The sequence below is a fragment of the Ciconia boyciana genome, chromosome 20 (genome assembly GCF_034638445.1).
Source record: "Ciconia boyciana chromosome 20, ASM3463844v1, whole genome shotgun sequence".
Classification (NCBI taxonomy): Eukaryota; Metazoa; Chordata; class Aves; order Ciconiiformes; family Ciconiidae; genus Ciconia; species Ciconia boyciana.
This window is the reverse complement of record NC_132953.1, coordinates 342,149-361,842: the sequence shown is the minus strand read 5'-3', so window position 1 is coordinate 361,842 and position 19,694 is coordinate 342,149. Positions and strand designations below refer to the sequence as shown.

General features: G+C 58.8%; 2 protein-coding genes and 1 long non-coding RNA gene across 4 annotated transcripts; 1 reads left to right on the top strand and 2 right to left on the bottom strand.

Moving 5' to 3' along the window:
- Nucleotides 1–244: 244 nt before the first annotated feature.
- Nucleotides 245–10,379, top strand: SLC37A2 (solute carrier family 37 member 2). The gene is made up of 18 exons (XM_072884470.1): nt 245–369; nt 2,607–2,688; nt 2,776–2,863; nt 3,219–3,297; nt 3,429–3,564; nt 4,007–4,083; nt 4,179–4,345; nt 4,771–4,808; nt 5,048–5,230; nt 5,408–5,498; nt 5,577–5,639; nt 6,156–6,241; nt 7,124–7,172; nt 7,487–7,560; nt 8,050–8,128; nt 8,249–8,346; nt 8,673–8,737; nt 10,112–10,379. Exons 1-18 carry the CDS (start codon nt 311–313, stop codon nt 10,125–10,127), a joined length of 1,530 nt encoding a protein of 509 aa, XP_072740571.1. The 5' UTR covers nt 245–310; the 3' UTR covers nt 10,128–10,379.
- A 1,066-nt stretch (nt 10,380–11,445) lies between these two features.
- On the bottom strand, nt 11,446–13,123 carry LOC140661774 (uncharacterized). Its single transcript, XR_012045881.1, has 3 exons — nt 13,042–13,123; nt 12,282–12,397; nt 11,446–11,505 (listed from the first exon to the last, which is right to left on the bottom strand). It is a non-coding gene; the product is annotated as an uncharacterized lncRNA (long non-coding RNA).
- A 2,678-nt stretch (nt 13,124–15,801) lies between these two features.
- TMEM218 (transmembrane protein 218) lies at nt 15,802–19,010 on the bottom strand. 2 transcript variants are annotated; one of them, XR_012045903.1, is made up of 4 exons: nt 18,880–19,010; nt 18,705–18,807; nt 16,130–16,353; nt 15,802–15,942 (listed from the first exon to the last, which is right to left on the bottom strand). XR_012045903.1 is itself a non-coding variant. In XM_072884577.1 (3 exons), exons 1-3 carry the CDS (start codon nt 18,987–18,989, stop codon nt 16,219–16,221), a joined length of 348 nt encoding a protein of 115 aa, XP_072740678.1. In that variant the 5' UTR covers nt 18,990–19,010; the 3' UTR covers nt 15,802–16,218. The 2 variants fall into 2 exon arrangements, 1 of the variants encoding a protein (XP_072740678.1); XM_072884577.1 differs by having other exon boundaries at nt 15,802–16,353.
- Between the last annotated feature and the right edge of the window lie 684 nt (nt 19,011–19,694).

Sequence of the window (19,694 nt, the reverse complement as noted above, 5' to 3'; positions counted from 1 at the left end):
CTGGAAACCAGCGGCTGGGGAGAGCCCCGGAGCCCCGCGGAGGGGCCGGGGTGCGGGTGAGCCCCCTCGGCCCTTCCCCCCCCCCCGGGGCCCGGCGGTGCTTTCCCCTCCTCCCAGCCGGGTTTTGCGGGGATTTGGTTTTAACCGGGGCCGGTTTCGCCCCTCGGGGCGGGAGGAGCGGCCGGGCGCGGGGCTCCGCGGGGCTGCATCCGGGAAGGAGCCGGGGCCGGGGCGGGACCGGGGCGGGGAGCGGCGGCCCCGCGGGGCGGTGAAAAGCAGCGGGGGGAGCGCAGCTCCGCCGCCGCCCGCCATGAGGGCAGCGCTCGCCCCCGGCGTCCGCCTGCTCCGCGCCCTCCCCCGGGACAGCCGGTGAGCGGGGACCGGGGCCGGGGGCAGCCGGGCTGGGGGGACCGGCACCGGGATGGGGACCGGCACCGGGAGGGGGACCGGCCCTGGACCAGGGGACCGGCACCGGGATGGGGACCGGCACCGGGAGGGGGACCGGCCCTGGACCAGGGGACCGGCACCGGGATGGGGCGACCGGCACCGGGAGGGGGACCGGCCCTGGACCAGGGGACCGGCACCGGGAGGGGGACCGGCACCGGGAGGGGGACCGGCCCTGGACCAGGGGACCGGCACCGGGATGGGGCGACCGGCACCGGGAGGGGGACCGGCCCTGCGCACCGGTACCGGGCTAGGGAGCGGCCCTGGACCAGGGGACCGGCACCGGGATGGGGACCCGGCCCTGGACCGGGGGTCACTTGCCCGGGGACTGGTACCGGGCTGGGGATCGGCCCTGGACCAGGGGACCGGGATGGGGAGCGGCCTTGGACCAGGGGACCGGCACCGGGCCGGGGACCCGGCCCTGGACCGGGGGTCACTCACCCGGGGACCAACAGTGGACCTAAGGTCACTTGCCCGGGGACCGGCACCGAGCATCACCGCTCGGGCACCGTGAGACCGGATCCAGCGCAGATCTCACGGTCATCCACCATGAGACCGGATCCAGCGCAGCACCGGCACCGAGCCCGGGGGGTTCGGCTGGGCGGGGGGACCCCGCGGGGACCCCCAGATGGGCAGCAGCGCCCGGCGAGCCTCGAGCTGCCCCTCCGCACGTGCCAGGCCCTCGCCTTCAAAATTGGGTGGGATGCGGCCGACGCCAAGACCCCACCGGTTTCCCGCCCTTTTGGCGAGGTGACGAGCCCGCTGAGCTTTGATTTTATTTCATATATCTCTTTTTTTTTGGAAGCCTGTTGCCCAACAACCCCTGTGCTTTTCCGTCAGCTGTAATTTTCCCTGCAAGAACACGTGGGGGCAAAAAAAACCAAACAACCAACCCCAAATATCCGGCCGAGTCGGGTACGGCACGTGAAATTTCTCTTCCCCTTTCTCGCCACGGCCTCTCCGCTCCCCCCGGATCAGCCCTGCAGTCAGCAGCAGTGATTTTGGGGGTGTTATTTATTTTTTCGGGGTGGAAACAACATTTTTTAGCTGTGGTGCGGTCTCGGAGCCAGCACCCCGGCGCTGAGAGCTGCCCTGGATTTGCAGGGTGTCTGGAATCGCTGCAGTTTCATGAAGAAGTGAAACTGCGAAGCAGAGCGGGATGGGCTAAAAGTGCAAAAAAAAAAAAGGGCTTTTTTTCTTTTCTAAACTTGGAGCAACCCCGTGACATTTCTCAGTGCCCCGGCCCCTCGCACCCTCTGTGCCGCCGTAAAACCCTCTGCAAAACCCCTCTTAAATGCAGGATGGGGCCCCTTGGAGGTGCTCCCCCCGCTCCCGAGGGTGCTGGAGCCTCTTTGGGCTTCTCCAGGCATCACCCATTGGCTTTGCCGGGAGCAGCGTCCCCATCCCTGAGTGCAAACCCCATTTTTCCCCTATTTTCCCCCATTTTCCTGCATTTAATTCAAGCAAAAGGGATAAAGTCGCTACTCGGTGGAGAACCCGCAGCGGGTTTTGCTCGGGGCATCGCCCCCCTGCTTTTTTTTTTTTCCCCCAGCTCGTCTTTAATTAACGCCGGGAGTGATGATGAATCAGCCACGGTCTTGTGCCATCTTTCCACCCGTGACAGCCGGAAGGCGCTTGCTCACCCCACGGTTTGCCGGGACGGCGGCTCGAGGAAGGGGAAACACCAAAAAACTCCCCTGATCTTTTTAAGCCGCATCCTTGGCTGTTTTGGGGGGGGCTGGTCACCTCCCTAGGGGCTTGGCTGAGCCGGTTCAGCTCACCGATCCGGCAGCATCGTCCCCGTTTGGTGCCGAGGGGGTATTTTGCCGGGGAAACACGCAGAAACGAGCCCGTTTTTCCCCTTTCCCACGTGTTCCTAAGACCCCGCAGGTTAAATAGCGCCGGAGCTGCGTGCGCACGTCCAAAATTCGCACCCCAGGATTCAACCTGGCTCCCACCCCCCCCCCCACCTGATATTTTTCTCCAAAAAGCAGCAATTTGGGGGTGGGGGGAAAGAAGAGCACGGCTAACGCCAAGGCTGGAGCTGGCCGAGCCGTCCCCGCCGGGCCGGGCTGTGCCAGCCGGGATGGTGACAGGCCACCCACCCCTGTCCCCGTCCTTGTCCCACCATCCCTGACCCCTCCGCTCGCTTCATCCCGCAGGTATCGGGGGCTGACGCTGGTGCTGACCTTCTTCTGCTACACCAGCTACCACCTCTCCCGAAAACCCATCAGCATCGTCAAGGTTAGCTCCAGCCTCGCCCCGGCCGCGGGCAGAGGGGACGTGGGGGTCCTGGAGCACCCCCATTTCACCCTTTTCCTCTCCCCGCAGAGCCAGCTGCACCCCAATTGCTCGGCCTTGGGCCCGAACCCCCACAACGACTCCAACAGCAGCACGTGGTGCAGCTGGGCACCCTTCGGTAAGGCTGAGCCCCCCCAGTCACCCCCAAAACTACCCTCGTGGCAGCCGAGGTGGGCTCCCCCCCTGCCCTAAGCCTGGGCCTGGGCAGAGGTTTTGACAGGGTGCTCGTTAGGCACCCACAGGTAATTAAGCAGCGCGCAGATGCCCTGTGCCCCCGGACCAAAGAGCAGCAGCGGGTGGCGAAATCGGGGCCGGGATGGGACGGGATCCCAACGCCGATGGCACCCGGCCACGCTCCGAGAACCCCCACCCCGGGGAGGAGGGTTTTGGGGACGGGGACGGGGACGAGCTGCCACGGGGAGGGAAAACAAGATGGGGGCCAGGCTGACGGGGCCCTAATATTTCTTTTCCAGATGGGGACAACTACAAGGAGCTTTTTGGGGCGCTGGATAACGCCTTCCTGGTGGCCTACGCCATCGGGATGTTTATCAGGTACCTGGGTCCTTTGCACCCCTTGTCCTCCGCACACCAGTTTGCACCAGTCCGCCAGGGAACTGGTTTCCGTTGGGATGGGGTCGTGCTAACGGGAAATTTCCTGTCCGTGCTCCTCCCTCTCTCCGCAGCGGCATTTTCGGGGAGCGGCTCCCCCTGCGCTACTACCTGTCGGGGGGGATGCTGCTGAGCGGGCTCTTCACCGCGCTCTTCGGCCTCGGCTACTTCTGGGACATCCACGTCCTCTGGTACTTCATCATCATGCAGGTGCGTCCGTGCTGGAGGATGCCCAGGCTCTGGATTTTACCGCTGCGGCCACATCCCGATTTTTTGGCGGCTTTCAGGGATGGGGGTGGCCCAGTTTCCGAGCAGAACAACACCGGGCATTTCCACTCTCCGCAAAACCCGGTCGCGCGTGGCGTGGGCGCCGAAACCGCCGGGCGCGCCCGTCTTGCCAAGCAGGGCGGGCGGGCGGTTTGGCAACACCAGCCGCTCCCGATTTAGCCACGGGAACGATGCAAACGGCTCCAGGATTGCCCCAGCAGAAAAAAAACCAACCCAAACTGAGTGTTTTCTCGACAGCTTTGGGATGGGGGTGGCTCTTTTTGAGCCCGGCTACCCGAAACAAGGCAGGGGCTGCGCTCTATGGATCAAGTCGGCACTCACCGGGTGCCGACGCTGTTGCGTGATGCTGCCTATCTCTTGCCAGGTCTGCAACGGGCTGGTGCAGACGACCGGCTGGCCCTCTGTCGTGGCGTGCGTCGGGAACTGGTTTGGGAAGGGAAAGTGAGTGTTTCTCTGGCGTGTCCCACCCCGGTCCTGGTCCCTGTTGGCCCTGGCAGCTGCCCCAGCGATGCCAACCCCGGCTCTGTCCCCGGCAGGAGAGGTTTGATCATGGGCATCTGGAACTCGCACACCTCTGTCGGCAACATCTTAGGGTCGCTCATCGCCGGCGTCTGGGTTTCCTCCGCCTGGGGCCTGTCCTTCGTCGTGCCTGGCATCATCATCGCCGCCATGGGCGTCATCTGCTTCTTCTTCCTCGTGGAGTGTGAGTGGCGTGATCCGGGGTGCAGCAGACGCCTGGCGTAACGCTGAGATCAGCGGGAGCACAATTTTAGTCCTTACCCATCTCCAAGCATTTTTGGCAACCCCAAATACTTCTTTCCAGCTTGTGGCAAGCAGGGCTGTGGACCCGACCACCACGGGGATGCTCGGCATCCTTTGGGGTCATCCAGGCAGGCTCAGCCCCTGTGCCGCTCGCTCCTCTCAGCCTGTCTTTCTAGGAGACATTTGGGAAGCCCTTTGGGATTTTACCAGGGTTTTTCGCTGCCGGGAAGCGGGTACCTGGAGACGCAGCCCAGTCCCGCGGGGTTCCCAGCCCCACATTTCTCCCCTGTGGTGTGAGATGCTGGAGGGAGAGCAGGCGGAGCGGGGCTGGTCCGAGCTCTCACGGGATCTCCTTTCTCCCTGCAGATCCCGAGGACGTTGGCTGCAGCCCGCCTCTGCATCACGTGAGTCGCATCGATTCCCAGCGGGCTTGTCCTGGGCTGGGTGGTCGCTCGGTTTACAGCGAAACAACGGGGGCAGCAGGCCGTAACGTCAGAAATTAGAGCGATGTTCGGTTATCACAGAGGACGCTCGTTGCTATTCCAGTGGGAGCATCCTCTGGGTCATGTCCCGGCACCAAATCTGATGTTTCAGCCCCTTCCAGCAATGAGAGCCACATCTCCTGCCTTTGGCTTGCTTTTAGATGGCCTCCGACGAGGAGGACGCTGGAGGGGTGACCTCCAACGAGAAGGATCCTGAAGTGGTCACCTCCAACGAGGGGCCGCTGAGCAGCTCAGGCCAGAGCAGCGCGGATCGCGCCGACAGCCCCAAGGAACCAGCCGAGGAGCCTGAAGCCATCAGCTTCCTCGGGGCGCTCCGGATACCCGTGAGTCGCGGGATGCTCCTTGCGTCGTGACGGGGATGGAGGAAAGAGCAAAGCCAGGGCAGCCCCCCCGTCAATGGGGTGCCTGCAGGGCAAAAAACTGGGGAAAAAAAACCACCCCCCCATCCGGAGAAGGCTGGGAGAAGGAGGCTCCTCTGATGTCTTCTCCTCTCCTCCCAGGGCGTGGTGGAGTTCTCCCTTTGCCTGCTCTTTGCCAAGCTGGTGAGCTACACCTTCCTCTACTGGCTGCCCCTCTATATCGTGAACGTCGGTGAGTTTTTGGGGACGGTGAGGCGGGAGCGAGCCTGGCAAGGGGAGCATCTCCTCACCCCTCCCCTCTCCCTCGCAGCTCATTTCGGTGCCAAGGAAGCCGGGGACCTGTCGACCCTCTTTGACGTCGGGGGCATTTTAGGTTTGTCACGTACCTGGGCAGAGAGGGGGGATTGGGGGTGGTCTGGGGACAATCCTGGCCTTGATGGAAAGTCCCCTCCACGGGAACGCTTTGCCGGTAACACCATGTCTTTCCCCGGAGCACCGTAGCGAGGTTTATTCAGCATCTGTAGCACTCAGCAGGCAGCAAACGTCCCTCGCTTTTATTTTGCCATCCAGGTGACCATCGCAACACTTTTCCTTGGGTTTCGCTTGCTCAGGCTCTCCTTTCTCTTAGATAAATAATACATTTTGCAAGCGTGGAAGGGACCAGAGCTGCATGCAGGTGTAGGGAAACCATCTGCAGGGAGAAAGCAGTGTGGCTAAATCAAAGCTCTTCGCCCTGATATTATTATAGTTAACCCTGGGGGCCTCTCGCTCAAAAGAGGGGGGTTGAAAGAGCATCACAGTGCAGCATCTCGTTGGATTTTGGGTTAAGCCAAGGGCAAAGCTTTGCTGCTGGGGCGGCGTGACCGATACCTGCGACTCCTTCTTGCAGGGGGGATCTTTGCCGGCCTCATCTCTGACTACACCGGCGGCAGAGCCACCACGTGCTGCGTGATGCTGGTCATCGCTGCTCCCATGGTGCGTTGTCATGCGGGGAAAAAAACCCGGTCACGAGGGTTTCCTCTCCTCTGGCTCCTTTGAGTCACGGCTGCCTTCCTCTTCCCAAGCACCCGGGATGAGCCGGTCACACGCTCAGCTGAGACGAGAGCTGGGATCGATCCAGATGTTCCCAGGGTGGACATCCAGATCTGGGGGCCGGGAGGGGATCGTATAGTCCTTGACAGCTAAAAAACCCCTTTAGGTCTGGTTTTTTCCTCCCTCCTGCCATAGCCGCGCTCTGTCTTAAAGCCTTGGGGGTCCCACTGGGCCGGTCCAGCTTTCATCTCTTTGCTTTGCATCCTGAAAGCCCCCGTGCCGACGGCCTCATGCTCCGCCGGCACTTGGCCGGGATGTCCTTCCCGAGCACCTGCACGGAGCTCGCTTGGCTTTGCTGCCGCAAAAACGCGGCTAATTAACTGTAATCCAAGCCTGGCTGGCTCGGGGTTGTGAGCCTCTCCCCTCCAAGAAGCTGGCGCGCACTGAAAAGCCGAGAGGCCGCATCACGTCCGCGTCCCCCGATAGCGCTGGCGGGGCAAATTACCGTCTGGCTTCAGCCGGCGGGGAGGCGCGCGAGCCTCGCCGGGCCATAAATCGCGGCAGCACCTCTCTTTGCCAGCTGCCAGGTATTTCATCTGGCAGGCAGACGGCGGGAGGCAGAGCCAAGGGCGCGCTCGGCTCCCCGTCCCGGCTGGTGCTCTCCTCTTCAAACGCTGCGTAGAGGGGGGGTCTGCCAAGCTTGGCGCCGGCGATAATTCAGGTCCCCACCTTCTCCGTCCTGTCCCCGGGGTGCTGCTGCAAGGAAAATGCTTGGGAAAACAGCTGGAATAGCTGTAACGGGTTCATCTCATGTCTCTTGTCCAGCTGTTCCTGTATAACCATGTCGGCCAGAATGGCATCGGCACGTCAATAGGTAAGGAGCTCCCTGGCACAGCCGACTCCTGTCACCGAAGGGGCGATGGGAGATGCTGCGGACTCACTCGCCTTTATTTCTCCTCTTGAGCCGGGCTCCCGGTCCATGATTTGGGGGAGGGTGGTGCTGGATGAGCGTTTGCTGCCTGCCGGGTGTGCTCTCTGGGGGAAAACGGAGATGCGCAGGAGACGGATGCGTGGGACAGTGATGTCCGCACATGGGCCGGGGACGATGGACCCGATGTCCTGCTGCTCCCTGCACTCAAAGATTTAATCTCTTCCCGGGTACCTCCGTGGCTGTCTTGTTCCTCGTAGCGATGCTGATCATCTGCGGCGCTCTGGTTAACGGGCCCTACGCTCTCATCACGACAGCCGTTTCGGCAGATTTGGTAAGAAGCGCACCTCAGACCCTGCCACGCTGCCCTTGCACACCCAAAGGCTGTTCCTCTTTCCTGGAGGGATGTTTGCTGGGATTTTTACATTTTAGCTTAGTTTTCCAATGCCTCTGAAGCCCGGCGGCGAAGGGCAGGGCTGTCGCACCTCGTGCGGTCCACACCCTCCCTTAAACACTTTTTTTCCTATTGCTTTTTCACCTTGGTCGCATGACTCTGCTTTGGCCCCGCTGCATCTCCCTCTAAGCACAATCAGAGTGGAAAAATTTGCTGGGAAATCACCGGGGATTGCTGCCCGCTGTTGGCGATCCTGGTTTTGCTGTGGCTTGGCTGCAGGCAGTGTCTGAGTTCCGTCTTCCCATCTACGGCTGGGTCCGATGCATGGAAATTGCTCCCCGGGGTGTGAGCGGCCTCACGCTAGGACTTGCCAGCTGCAGACCCCAAAGCCACTTCTCCTCCTTATGTTTTGCTCCTCCGTCCCTACAGGGAACCCACGAGTCTCTCAAAGGAAACGCCAAAGCCCTTTCTACTGTCACGGCCATCATTGACGGCACAGGATCCATAGGTCCGTACAGTTGGGGGATACCCAGCACTGATTTCCCCCGGTGTTGCCGTGCTGGGGGGTCCTGACCCCCTCTCCCCCGTGCACAGGGCATCTCCTAATGTGTCTCGTGCTCCCTCGCAGGTGCCGCGCTAGGGCCGCTGCTCGCAGGGCTCATCTCCCCCACGGGCTGGAATAACGTCTTCTACATGTTGATAGCAGCCGACGTCTTGGCTTGCCTGGTAGGTCCCTCCCCGGCAGGAGTCGTTTTGCTGCCCTGGATATTCAACGGCTCCGTTTTAGCCGCCCGCTCGCTGGCAGAGGGCAGGGACAGCCCTTGGGAGACAGCCAGGCACAGGGCGAATTGCAAAGCCCTGTATCGACTCCAAACCTTTACCTCCACCCACTTGGCTTTTCCCAACGACCTCCTTCATGCACGGTTTTAGTTCATGCGATCTTCCCTAGGGAGAGCCTTAAAATTTCTCTCCTGGCGATGGAAACCTCACGCCGAGGCTGGTGGCTGCAGAGCCGTTGGCCCCACAGCGATCCTCCACCTTTCCTCTTGCAGCTCCTCGCTCGCGTGGTGGTCAAAGAGGTCCGCGGGTGGTGCGGCTGCATAGCGAGGAAGAGAGGGTACGTACGTACCGCCTCGGGGCGGCCTCCGGTCCCGCGATGCCAAAACACGGCGTCGGTGCCGCTCTGGAAAGACGTTTGTTATCCCTTGCTGTCACTGCTGCATCTCCGCGCGGGCATCACGTCGGGCTTTGCGAGGCCGTCTGCCCGACCTCTCGCTCCTGTGGGCACAAAGAGACATTTCCACCTCGAGCCAGGGCAGCACCCGGGGGATTTTAGCCATCCACACCTCGTGAAACTCTCTCGGTGCTAAACGCGCCGTCCTTGTGTCTTTGTAGCTCTAGCGTGCAGCTGACAGAGTCAGTGCTGGATGGGAAGTAGCTCGGTGTGAGTATCCCCGCTTGAGCCCTGAGGATTAAATGCAAATGCAAGCCTGATTCGCCCCGATTTCGGGTTTCGCTTGGCAGGCTCAGCCTAGAAACAGCCACTTCACTGATAATTTAAGGGCTCAGATCAAGATTTGAGAATCAAAGGATCAAATCGCGATGGCCGGGGAAGAGAGCGCGGATGGGCGGGTGGGCAGCGCATCCTTGTCTCCGGCTGACTTATGAGACGTTAGCCCAGATGCCCAATTAGCAAAACATTGATTAATGCACTTGAGACAGCCGAATTTATAGGCTGACTTACCCACCCATGCTAATGAGCTTGATTACACAGAGTGCGGGCTTGCTAATCAAATCCGTGGCCAAATCACTGCAGCGAGGGCGTAAATAATCTCCAAATCAGCACTGGCCTGTCTCCGATTGCCACCAAAGCCCCCCCGCGAGCACCGAGGGTGAAGGGGCCGCAGCCAGTCCCAGTGGTGGGGTGCCAGACCCCAGACCCCCCGCGAACGTTTGGTCCTTTATGTCTTGTGTTTGCAGGTGAAAGACCAATAGTCTGGGCCTCGCCCTGCGGTAAGTGCGGCCCAAATCTCCTTCTCTGGCCGCCGGTGGAGGGCTGTCGGGCTCTGCTCTCTGGTGCCAGGGCTGGTTGGGGCGAGGACTGTCCTGGCCGGGTTGGCACCGTCCCCATTTGCACCAAAATCCAGCTGTTTTGTGCTGGGGGAAGCAGCTGGCTCGGTTTCTGGAAATACCGCAATGCCTTAGGGGGCTTTGGGGAGCGCGCTGTCTCTGGAGCGGCTTGTGGAGAGGAGGCACAAACGCTGGGGGGTTTTTTTGGGGATGTTTCAGCTTCGGCTGGAGACGAAACGGTGGCCGGATCTCCTCCTTGCACCTGCTTCTCCTCCAGGCTTGCGGTGCAGATGGGGATGAGGTTTCCCGGCAGAGCCATTTCCCTTTCCATCTCTCCGGCAGCACCGCGGCACCGGTCATTGACCCCACCACCTGCTGAATGGTGCCCACTGCGCTCAGCCGCTCGCTTCTCTCCCCGCAGGTTTAAGGAGTTTTGACGTGCCCCCCGCGAGCCGCCCCGAGCCAAGAGGCCCCGAGGGAGGAGAGAGGCTGGGGCACGCCGGGAGCGCGTTCGTCTCGGCAGAGCCGAGGCACGGTCTCAGGCACAGCCCCGCGGGCTCGTACTGCCACCGTGGGTTTGCTTCGGAGGGAGGCAGCGGCGAGGAGCAGTCCGAGGGCCCCGTCCGACCGGTTTTCTGGGCCGATTCTTCGCCGTCGGCCGTTTTATTAATAAAAATGTGCGAAACCTGTGTTGCCAGTCCGTGCCGTTTCCTGGTGGGGCTTGGCCAGATCTGCGTGAACTTGGGGGCAGCGATCGTGCCCCTCTGCTTGCTGTTTTCCACGTGCAGCCTCTCGTTTGCAAGCCTGCCCCATCCCGGTGCTCGGTATTTCAGGATATCAGACCAGGAGGACTGTGCCAAATCACTTAAGGCACTACTTCACCGACAAAGCACCGCTTATTCTACGTAGAGAACATCCTTGGGCTTTTCACTGAGCCCTAATTCAGCTGGGTTTGTTCCTCGTTTCATCTCACTGAAAAAAACCCCCAAAATGGCATTTTTCCTGATTATTACTATTCCTAATTCGTACCATTTAGCCCCAAAAGAAGGACCCGTAGCCACGCATCAGCCCCCACACCACGGCGAACAGCTGCTTGCATACCGTGGCTGCTCTCAGTCCAGCGTGGGCGGCTGACGGTCTTCGTTAGACACCTCCTAATTAGAAGGAGCCGTGCGACAGCCGGAGTCCCCGGGAGGTTAAACCGGCATTGCTGGCCTGCCGGCCACGCGGTCTCCCCTGGGCAGAGGTGGGTCTGGGAGGCCCCGGCAGCGTCACTTGATTAAGGTGGGGGCCAGCTCTGTGGCCAGCTGCGCGCTCGTGGGGGGGCCCCGACTTTGATGTGCGAGGAGCTGGGGCGCACGGGGCGTTTGCGAGCTGTGGGGTGTGTTTCCCAGCCTGCTCGCCATCGAGGGATTGCGGCCAGGCAGGCTCCAGCTCCCCGCCCAGAAGAGAGCAGCAGCGGGTGCCAGGGGCTGCGTTTATGCCCGGTATAAATCTGAACTCTAATTGACTTCATCTCTTTGGATCTTAACCCAAGGAGAAAACATCTGGGCCTGATGTGATTTTATTAAGTGCTGATTTCATCAGTGAAGGGGAAAAAAAAAAAAAAAGAAGAAAACCTGCTGGCCAGTTGGATCAGCTCCCTGTAAACCCCTGCAAGGCGATGGAGCAGCACGGGGCGGGACAGGCAACTCAAGAGAGTGGCAGCCGCGCGTTTGAGGTGGCGAAGGCCTTTGGTCCCCTCCACGCTGACCCCCGGGAGCAAGCGGAGATGCTTGACGGGGCTTTGAAAACTCGCTGGTTGCCTGCAGATCCCTGGGGCAGAAAGCAGGAGAAATGATGAGGCAGGCAGAGAAAAGCAAAATCCCCAATTGCCCTTTTTCCCAGGGAAATAACCCCGACCTGAGATGAACCCTGATGGAGTCATAGGGAGAGGCGTCACGACAGGGTCTGTGCTCAGCAGAGATGAAGGGCTGACATCGTGGCATCCCCAGGCTGCATGGCTCCTGGCAAACGTGGCCTCTGACGGCACAAGGATCAATGATGCCAGCAAAGATGCCATGCACCAGGCTGAGAACGGTTATTTCAGTGCATGTGTGACTGAGCTTTCACTTTGCTTAATTGCCGTCCACCTTGAGGAGGAGGACGGGGGGCTTGAAATACATTTTCAAGCAAAAAAAAAAAAAAAAAAAAATCTCACAAGCCCTGACACACACAGGGGCTTATTGCAAAAGCAAGTCGGGGTTTTTTTCCCCCCTTTCTTCCTCTTTTCCCCCCACCTCCTGCCTGTTCTTTCAGCTGCTCATAGTTTTTCCGGGACAAATTTAGGCCTGGGCCACGTCCCACTCATGTTTGGAAAGTCTGAGCAGCTTTGGCTGCGCTGCCAGGAGCAAGGAGAAAGGGCAGACAGCCCACGGCAGTTTTAAACTTAAAAAAATAAGGAGCCAAATGCCAAAGGAAACCCCAGATCTTGCTGAGATTTCGGAGATCGAGGGGCGGACGGGAAGGCAGTGAGGGATCCCTTGGGTTTGCCCCAGCCAAAGGACTGTTTAAATCGAGCTGAGCTCCTCTGGGAGAAGCCTGCAACTCACCTCGTCTCGTTCCTCCTCCGCCGGAGAAGGGGCCGCTGCTTTTCCCCCTGCCACGAGCCCCTTCGGCGAGGGGGCTGTTCAAGCCAGGAGAGCACGAACACACGTCCGCTGCTGTCCTGCGGATGGGAAAAAACATCGCGCCTGAAACGAGCTCGTTAGGAGTCCCTTTGGTAAATGCAGAGCCTGGGTGTTTTTCTATAGGTGACACCACAGCCCCCACCGCGGCGATAACCGTTTCGGCTGAGCGAAGGAGGCAGCCTGGGAAGGGGTTGCACATATTTTGGAGGAACGCCGTCGGTCCGCCGCGCTGCTGTGAAGGTGAAGAGGTGGCTGGGGCACGGTCCGTAATTACCTATGCAAGGAGCAGCCGGTGAACGCTGAAGGGCTTTTTAATTAGCAGCCAAAGGCAAAGCAGGATTCAACAGCAGGGAAGCTGAAGTCAGCAAAGTCAAGGTGGAAATAAGAGGCCAGCTTTTACCAGTGAGGGTAATTAAGTGCCGGCAGAGCGCAGCACGAGGCGTGAGGAATTGCCGTCATTCAAGGACCTTAAATCAAGGAGAGGAGTTTCTCCTGCAGACACTTGCTCTCCCTCCAGCCCCGCTCGCTGCCCAGCCTCGGGCAGGAGCGAGCAGCTGCCCTCCGGTCGTGTAAGCCTGTGACGAGCTGGGTACCGGCATCCCGGTTGCGGGAGCATCCCTCCTCATTTCTAACGAGCCAGACAGGGAATTTAGGGGGGAAAAGGGCTGTTTTCCCACCTGACCTGAAAGCAGTTTGGCTGCCCTCCTCCTGGTGCGCGCGATATCTTGTGCAAACATCCCTTTTGGCACGGCGGGTTTCTCTCGCTGGGATTTAGCAGGATTTTTCGCCTGCATGGGACCATCTCCTCGGGACACGGAACACCTGGCGCTCCCACCCTGCAAGAGGAAAGCTGGGATCATTTGCTCGCAGTTTTGGGAGAAAGCTGGGCCGGAGCAGGGCTCCTTGGCTATATCATCTCCTGAGCTCCCAACACCTTCGCCAGCGACTGAGGTTGGGATTTAAGCCAAAGCCACCCTCCTGCTACATATTAATTGCAAAACAAAAAGATCAGGGTGCTAGACAGAGGCAGATGTGCTAGCGAGAGGTTATCCTCCAGGAGCTGAAGGTTTGGGTGGGGGACGGCAGAAAAAAAGAAAAAAAAAAATCACCATTTGGGGCTGGTTGGAAAGCAGCTCCAGCTCATACCAATTCCTTGACGCGGTCTTTCCTTTCCCAAAAATAAACAGGAACCGTCTGGAAAGCCCCTGCGTGGGGAGGAGCAGAATTGCCCAGAATAAATAAATACACGGAGAGAGCCCGGGTTGAGTTCATCCAGCCGTTCGTTCCCCGCTGCCAAGGGTGGCGAAGGATGAGGATGGAGCTCGAAATGTCTGGGGGGAGGGGGTGAGAGCACATGGGGCTCTTTCCCCAATTAGCAGGATTTTGGGGAAAGCACCAAAACGGCCTCCTCGTGCAAGAGCCACCACGCCCCTCCTGCAGCGTGGCTTTCCGCTCTCCCCAAAATACCCCCCCGCATGATTTTGACTGATTTTAGTTACAAACAGATTAAGGGGACAGGAAAAGCAACTATCTTGGGTTTATTTACAGCGTGAAACTGGAAGAAGCTTCACGTTTCTGCTTTTAGGGTTGTTTTTTTTAGTGCCCCAGCTGCTTTTGCCGCGGTTTCCCCGTTCGTCGGACTCGAAGCCTGGCAAAACGCTGCCATCTCCGGCTGGCACGGTTTGCCACCGCGGCCTCACCGAGGCTCTCCAAATCAGCCCGCTGCTCTCGCACAAGCACGGGGAATAAAGACATGGCAGGCGCTGAGCCGGAGCGAGCTGCAAGACTAGCTTCGTGTTCATAAATGTTATTAAGATGATGAATTAAATATGAGTTTTGTTTCAGGCGTAACTTCAAAATCACCAAGAGACCCGATGCGCTTGTGTTGCATAAATGCTCAGCGTGTTCCTTAACATGATAGTTCGACTCCCTTGGACATAGGCTTCAGGATACGAAGGGATTGAGCGTTTACGCGGCTCAAAAAGTAGATACTCCTCTGCCCTATTTTTTTTTTTAAATGTACTTACACATTTTTAGCTGACCGAGTTAGGGCTCCTGGGTGCTGGGGCATTTTCTGCAGGGGAAGCATGGTCTCCGAGCCCGCTAGCTCTGCCTTATTAATCTTTCATGTCCTGATAGCGATATTTTGTGACTGACAGCTGGCAGGACAGGGCTGGAAGAAGCCGGCCCGTTCTTTTATTTACTGGTCACCATCTTCAGTTCAAAATGAAAAAAGGTCAAAAAAAAAAAAAAATCTCTAAAATGGGGAAAAAAGAAAACAGACTGTACAAGAGCTACGAGTTTCTTGCCCTCAGGTTTTTGGCTATATTGCCCCTGAGCACAGCTCAGGGCTGCGGCACTGTCTCGCACTCGGCTTTAACCTCACAGCAATACTCGCTGCCCTCTCAACCGTGAAAGGCTGAGCGCCTTCATCCCTCCGGGGCTGGAAAACGCGAGCCGCAACGTAACTCACCTCACCCAGCTACCGCGGGGCACCTGCGGGAACCTCTCCGCAGCACAGCATGGATGGTAAAGGCTCCTTCCCTGCTCCGAAACGGTCGCACGACGCTCCGGGCCACCAAAATGCTTTTCTCCTGCAAGCGAGTTAAAAGCCTTGTGAGATTTCATGCAAGAAAATAAACCATCGCTATTGAGGGATGGCTAAGACAGGGCAAAGCAGTAATTATTGCTAGTTAAGTACAGACATCCAGCCTGTGCGAGCCGCTGCTATCAACAGATTGATTTGCAGCATGGGCAGGGGACGGAGGTATCTGCCAGCTGACAGCTTGGCCCAGCCTCCCCGCTCCCCTTCAGCAGGGCTCTTCCCCTCCGTTTCCATGAAAAAACAGAGATAAATGGGATTTGACCCCATTGCTGCTGCTGAAAAATATAAAAAGTGTTTTCTCTCCCCAAGAGGAAAGGTATTGGAGTCAACTACCGGCTTCAGCCAGCGGTCTGCACTAGTGTGAGCGATGTTTTTATATTTTAGGGTAGCAGAAACTGTGAGCCTTCAGCTCCCCACCCCAGGGTGACAACTTGGGGTCCCACCACACGTGGGAGACCCTTGGGTATCAGCACGGTCCTTGAGAAGCACGAGGGTTTTTTCATGGGCTGGCAGGATTGTTTAGAGCAGGGAGGTGAGACCCGGCTTTCCTCCGCATCCTTGCGGAGGGGAGATTTCAGGGAACAGGGATTACTCCCCCGTTTCAAATCCCCCACCAAATGAAGCCAGATCGTTCAGCTCGTTCCTGGGAATGCTGCAGGAAGTGCCAGTCGCAGAGACAAGAGAGGAGTAAACGGCCAAAGGGACTGTCCCCAACAATCCACAACCACACGTTCAATTTCCAAAAACACCCCCACGTCTGCCACAGGAAAAGGCGGTTTTCAGAGACACCGTCACCAAAGGGTGGCAAAAGAGAATAAATAAAGACCGAGTCAGGGGTTTCTCAGAGAGTTTTATTAAAACTACAGTGAAAAAGGAACAATAAAAAACCATCTCTTGTGGATAACGGTAACAAACCATCTCAGCTCGGTTCAATTCATTGAATCAAGTGTAGTACAAAGTGCATGGATTTCAACTCTCCTGTAAAAGAGAAAAGAAGAGAGAGGTTAAAGCACCTTTGCAGTCTGCAGAGTCCCTGGAGAGGAAAGCGCTCGTGCTCAGTCCAAACTTTGCCTTTAAAGATGAAAGACGCAGCGCTGGGTGCAAGCGACATGCTTCGCTTGCTTCACCGGCTCTTTCCGAGCTCGGAAAAACTCGGCGTGTTCACCTCCGCACCAGTCTCCTGGTCTCCCTTCCTGGTTTGTTGCCATGAAAATGGGATTTTCTCTTCGTGGGGATTGCTGCCTCCAGCTGCCGCTAGCTGCTGTGGAGTGGTTTGGCGTATATCGGCTCCATGAGGTGGTAAATCAGGAGGAGGAACAGGCACCCAAGTAAGACCAGGCTCATCACCGCCAGGAGGACGAAGCGGCCGATAAAGAAGGTGTCCACGATCTGCAGAGAGCAGGAAAAAAACGCCCACAACACACGTTACAGCCTTGGTCTGCGCCAGGAGCCTGGAGGGAGCATACCACATCCTGGATAAGAGGACTGCCCAAGAAGATCACCCCAGGAGGAAAACCTTTGGGGTTCCCCCAGATTTTCTCCCCTTGCTTTTCATTCCTGACACAGATGTTCTCTGTGGGAAGCAGGGTGTGCGACAAATGATTGAAAGAAGAATCCCTTTCCTCTGAAAAAAGCTGCTCGTGGGAAAGCTAATGTGGAGGAAAAGAGCAGCACAGTACCGAGCACAGGGAAGACACACGAGTCAAAACCTGCGGCAGCTCTGCCCAGCCGCAAACCTCCCAGCGCTGCAAGGAGCTGCGCACAATTCTTCCCTCTTAGAAGGGAAACGGGGGCAAAAAAGAAAAGAAAAAGATTTTAAAAAGGAAGATACAGCGGCCAGGCAAGACACAGTGAGAAACCAACCACAAGAAGGCTGGTTATGAAATCATCCTGTCGGCGCCTGAGACTACCCCAGAGCTTTGCTCACCCCCGGCTCAGTTTTCTAAAACGCATTAGCACACGCTCAGCCTTGGTGCTGCTGCAGAAAGAGTCTCTTGTGAGCAACGCCTTGGCTCCTTCTGCACGTTTCACTTTTTAATTAGCCAATTAGCAGAGTTTCGGTGCAGAAAGCCCAGGTCATGTATTATTGATAGTCAGGGCAAGTCCAGTCCAATTGAAGATCCGAAAAAAAATAAGCTTTCCATTTCTGCTGGCCTCCCGGGCACAAACATGCGCTCGGCTGCCCTTCATCTCGCTTCCAACCTTTACACGAGCAGGTCCCACGCAAGGCAGAGAAAAGAAAAAACTTACAAGGATCTTTAGTAGCGATTTACACAGATCAAGATCTAGAAGAACAATAATTAATGTGCATTAATAATAGAACAGAGGATATGGCACCTAAAACGCCACAAAACTTAGTGTATTCAAAGCTCAAAGAGCTCTGGGAAAGCTCAAGATCGTGGCTCAGGCAGCGGTCGTACAGGCAGGGAGAATCGAGGGAGATGCCTGTGCCTGACAACACAGACAAGGGGCTGTCTAAAAACACAGATGGCTCCATGCTTGAGCGCGGTAATAACCTACAAGAGAGCCAAAATGCAGTTACTGAGCTTTAAAATAGAAAACAGAGCTGGGGGAAAGTGAAAGGCTGCAGAATTAGATGGAAAATTATCAAAACTACCTGCCGCGTGGCTATTGCCATGCTCCAAGGTGTGTTGGAAGATGGAGGCAGGTGGGAGGACAAGAGAGCCAGGACCAAGCTGTGAAAGGGGATGGCAGAGGGGGAGCAGAAGCTGCTCGAGCTCAGGGCTGGGAGGGATAAAAGTACGGGTGCCATTCCTGCACAGAGCCCCTTGGGCCTGGGGATGGGAGAATGGGGGCTAAAACCCATAGGTCACGTACAACGGCATGTAAATAAGGGATTTCGTTACGGAAATAAATAGATGCCCGCTCTGTGAGTGACACAGCCTGCACCAATGGGAGCCTGCGCCGGAGCAGGAGCTGCAGGAGACCGAAAAGGCAGCACAGGACCATCCCTGAGGTCAAGGCCCATCCTCAGGGCGGCAGCTGGGGCCATCCTTGAGGTAAAGGCCCATCCCCGGGGCCTCGGGGCACCCATGAGGGCCAGCCCTGAGGGAAAGGCCTGTCCCTGGACTCCATCCTGAGGAAAGGCCCATCCCCGGGGCCTCAGGGCAGCAGTGGGAGCCTTCCCTGAGGTAAAGGCCCATCCCCATGGCCTCAGGGTGGCTGTTGGGGCCATCCCTGAGGTAAAGGCCCATCCCCGGGGCCTTGGGGCACCCATGGGGGCCAGCCCTGAGGTAAAGGCTTGTCCTTGGACTCCATCCTGAGGTAAAAGCCCATCCCCGGGGCCTTGGGGCACCTGTGAGGGCCATCCCTGAGAGAAAGGCCTGTCCCTGGACTCCATCCTGAGGAAAGGCCCATCCCCGGGGCCTCAGGGCAGCAGTGGGAGCCTTCCCTGAGGTAAAGGCCCATCCCCGGGGCCTTGGGGCACCCATGGGGGCCAGCCCTGAGGGAAAGGCCTGTCCCTGGACTCCATCCTGAGGTAAAAGCCCATCCCCGGGGCCTCGGGGCACCTGTGAGAGCCATCCCTGAGAGAAAGGCCTGTCCCTGGACTCCATCCTGAGGTAAAGGCCCATCCCCGGGGCCTCAGGGCAGCAACTGGAGCTTTCCCTGAGGTAAAGGCCCATCCCCAGGGCCTCAGAGCGGCAGCTGGGGCTTTCCCTGAGGTAACATCCCGCCACCCCCGGGCCTCCTCGGCCAGGCAGGCCGTGGCGTGGGCTCACCTCGTCAGCAGCGGCTGTAGCCGGGCGCTCGTCCTCCCGGGGGAAGAGCAGCAGCGCGGCGCTGAGGATGGCGGCTCCCAGCGTCACTAACACCACGGCGAACCTGCGGGGAGAGCGGCCTCAGCACCGGACCCGACCTGATCACACCCTCCCAACCCCTTTACCCGCCGCTCACCGGGCCCGTCCGGCCGCCCGGGACAGCACCAGGCAGAGCAGCAGCGCCAGGCCCCAGAGCAGCTGCAGCAGCAGCACGCCCGGCCCCAGACCCAGCGCCATGCCCGCCATGCCGCCCCGCCGCTGCCGCTTCCCCCTAGCAACCGCGCCGCGCCGCAGCGAGCAAGCCAATCGGCGTCGCCCGCCGCTCGCCCGCCGCTTCCCATTGGCTGTGGGGCGGACCGCGGGGGCGGGGCCGCGGCTTTTCCCGCGCCCCGAGAGGCGGGGCCGCGCCACTGGGCTCCGTGCACGCCGGTCCCGGCCCCGATCCCGATCCCGATCCCGATCCCGATCCCGATCCCGATCCCGGTCCCGGTCCCGATCCCGGTCCCGATCCCGATCCCGGCCCCGGCTCTCCCGGCAGCAGGGAGCTCACAGGACCCTCCTCCAGCCGCTGCCCCTCCCGCGTCTGCAGCCCCCATACCGGTCCTGGGAAGTGCTCCCGGTGGAACGGGAATTTCCCCCCAGCCCTGCTCCCGTTGCAGCCGGATCGGTGTTTAATTAAGCCAGCGGTGCTCGTTGCATAGGCTGTGCCACCGGCCGTAGCCGCCAGCCCGCTCCTGCCCTCCCCGCTGCGGGGAGCATCGCTGTTTGAGCGAGGTCTCAACCCCCAAACCCTAAAATTGCACTGCCCACACCCGCAAAATATTTAGGGCCAAAATCAGGCAGATTTGGTTAATACAAACGTGGCTGGATACGGCAAGGTTTTACACTGCTGTGGGACAGCCACACCGGGGGTCGAGGGCCTCTGAGCCGAACCAAGGAGGTTTATCAATG

Bases quoted from the DNA above. Each gene is read 5' to 3' on its own strand.
- SLC37A2 (XM_072884470.1), top strand. From the start codon at position 311: ATGAGGGCAGCGCTCGCCCCCGGCGTCCGCCTGCTCCGCGCCCTCCCC. The intron at 4,346-4,770 runs GTGAGTGGCGTG...TTCTCCCTGCAG, and splicing joins CTTCTTCTTCCTCGTGGAGT to ATCCCGAGGACGTTGGCTGC. The intron at 5,640-6,155 runs GTTTGTCACGTA...TCCTTCTTGCAG, and splicing joins TGACGTCGGGGGCATTTTAG to GGGGGATCTTTGCCGGCCTC.
- TMEM218 (XM_072884577.1), bottom strand. From the start codon at position 18,989: ATGGCGGGCATGGCGCTGGGTCTGGGGCCGGGCGTGCTGCTGCTGCAG. The intron at 18,808-18,879 runs GTGAGCGGCGGG...CTCTCCCCGCAG, and splicing joins CGGGCGGCCGGACGGGCCCG to GTTCGCCGTGGTGTTAGTGA. The intron at 16,354-18,704 runs GTGAGCCCACGC...TGCTCTCTGCAG, and splicing joins CTACAGCCGCTGCTGACGAG to ATCGTGGACACCTTCTTTAT.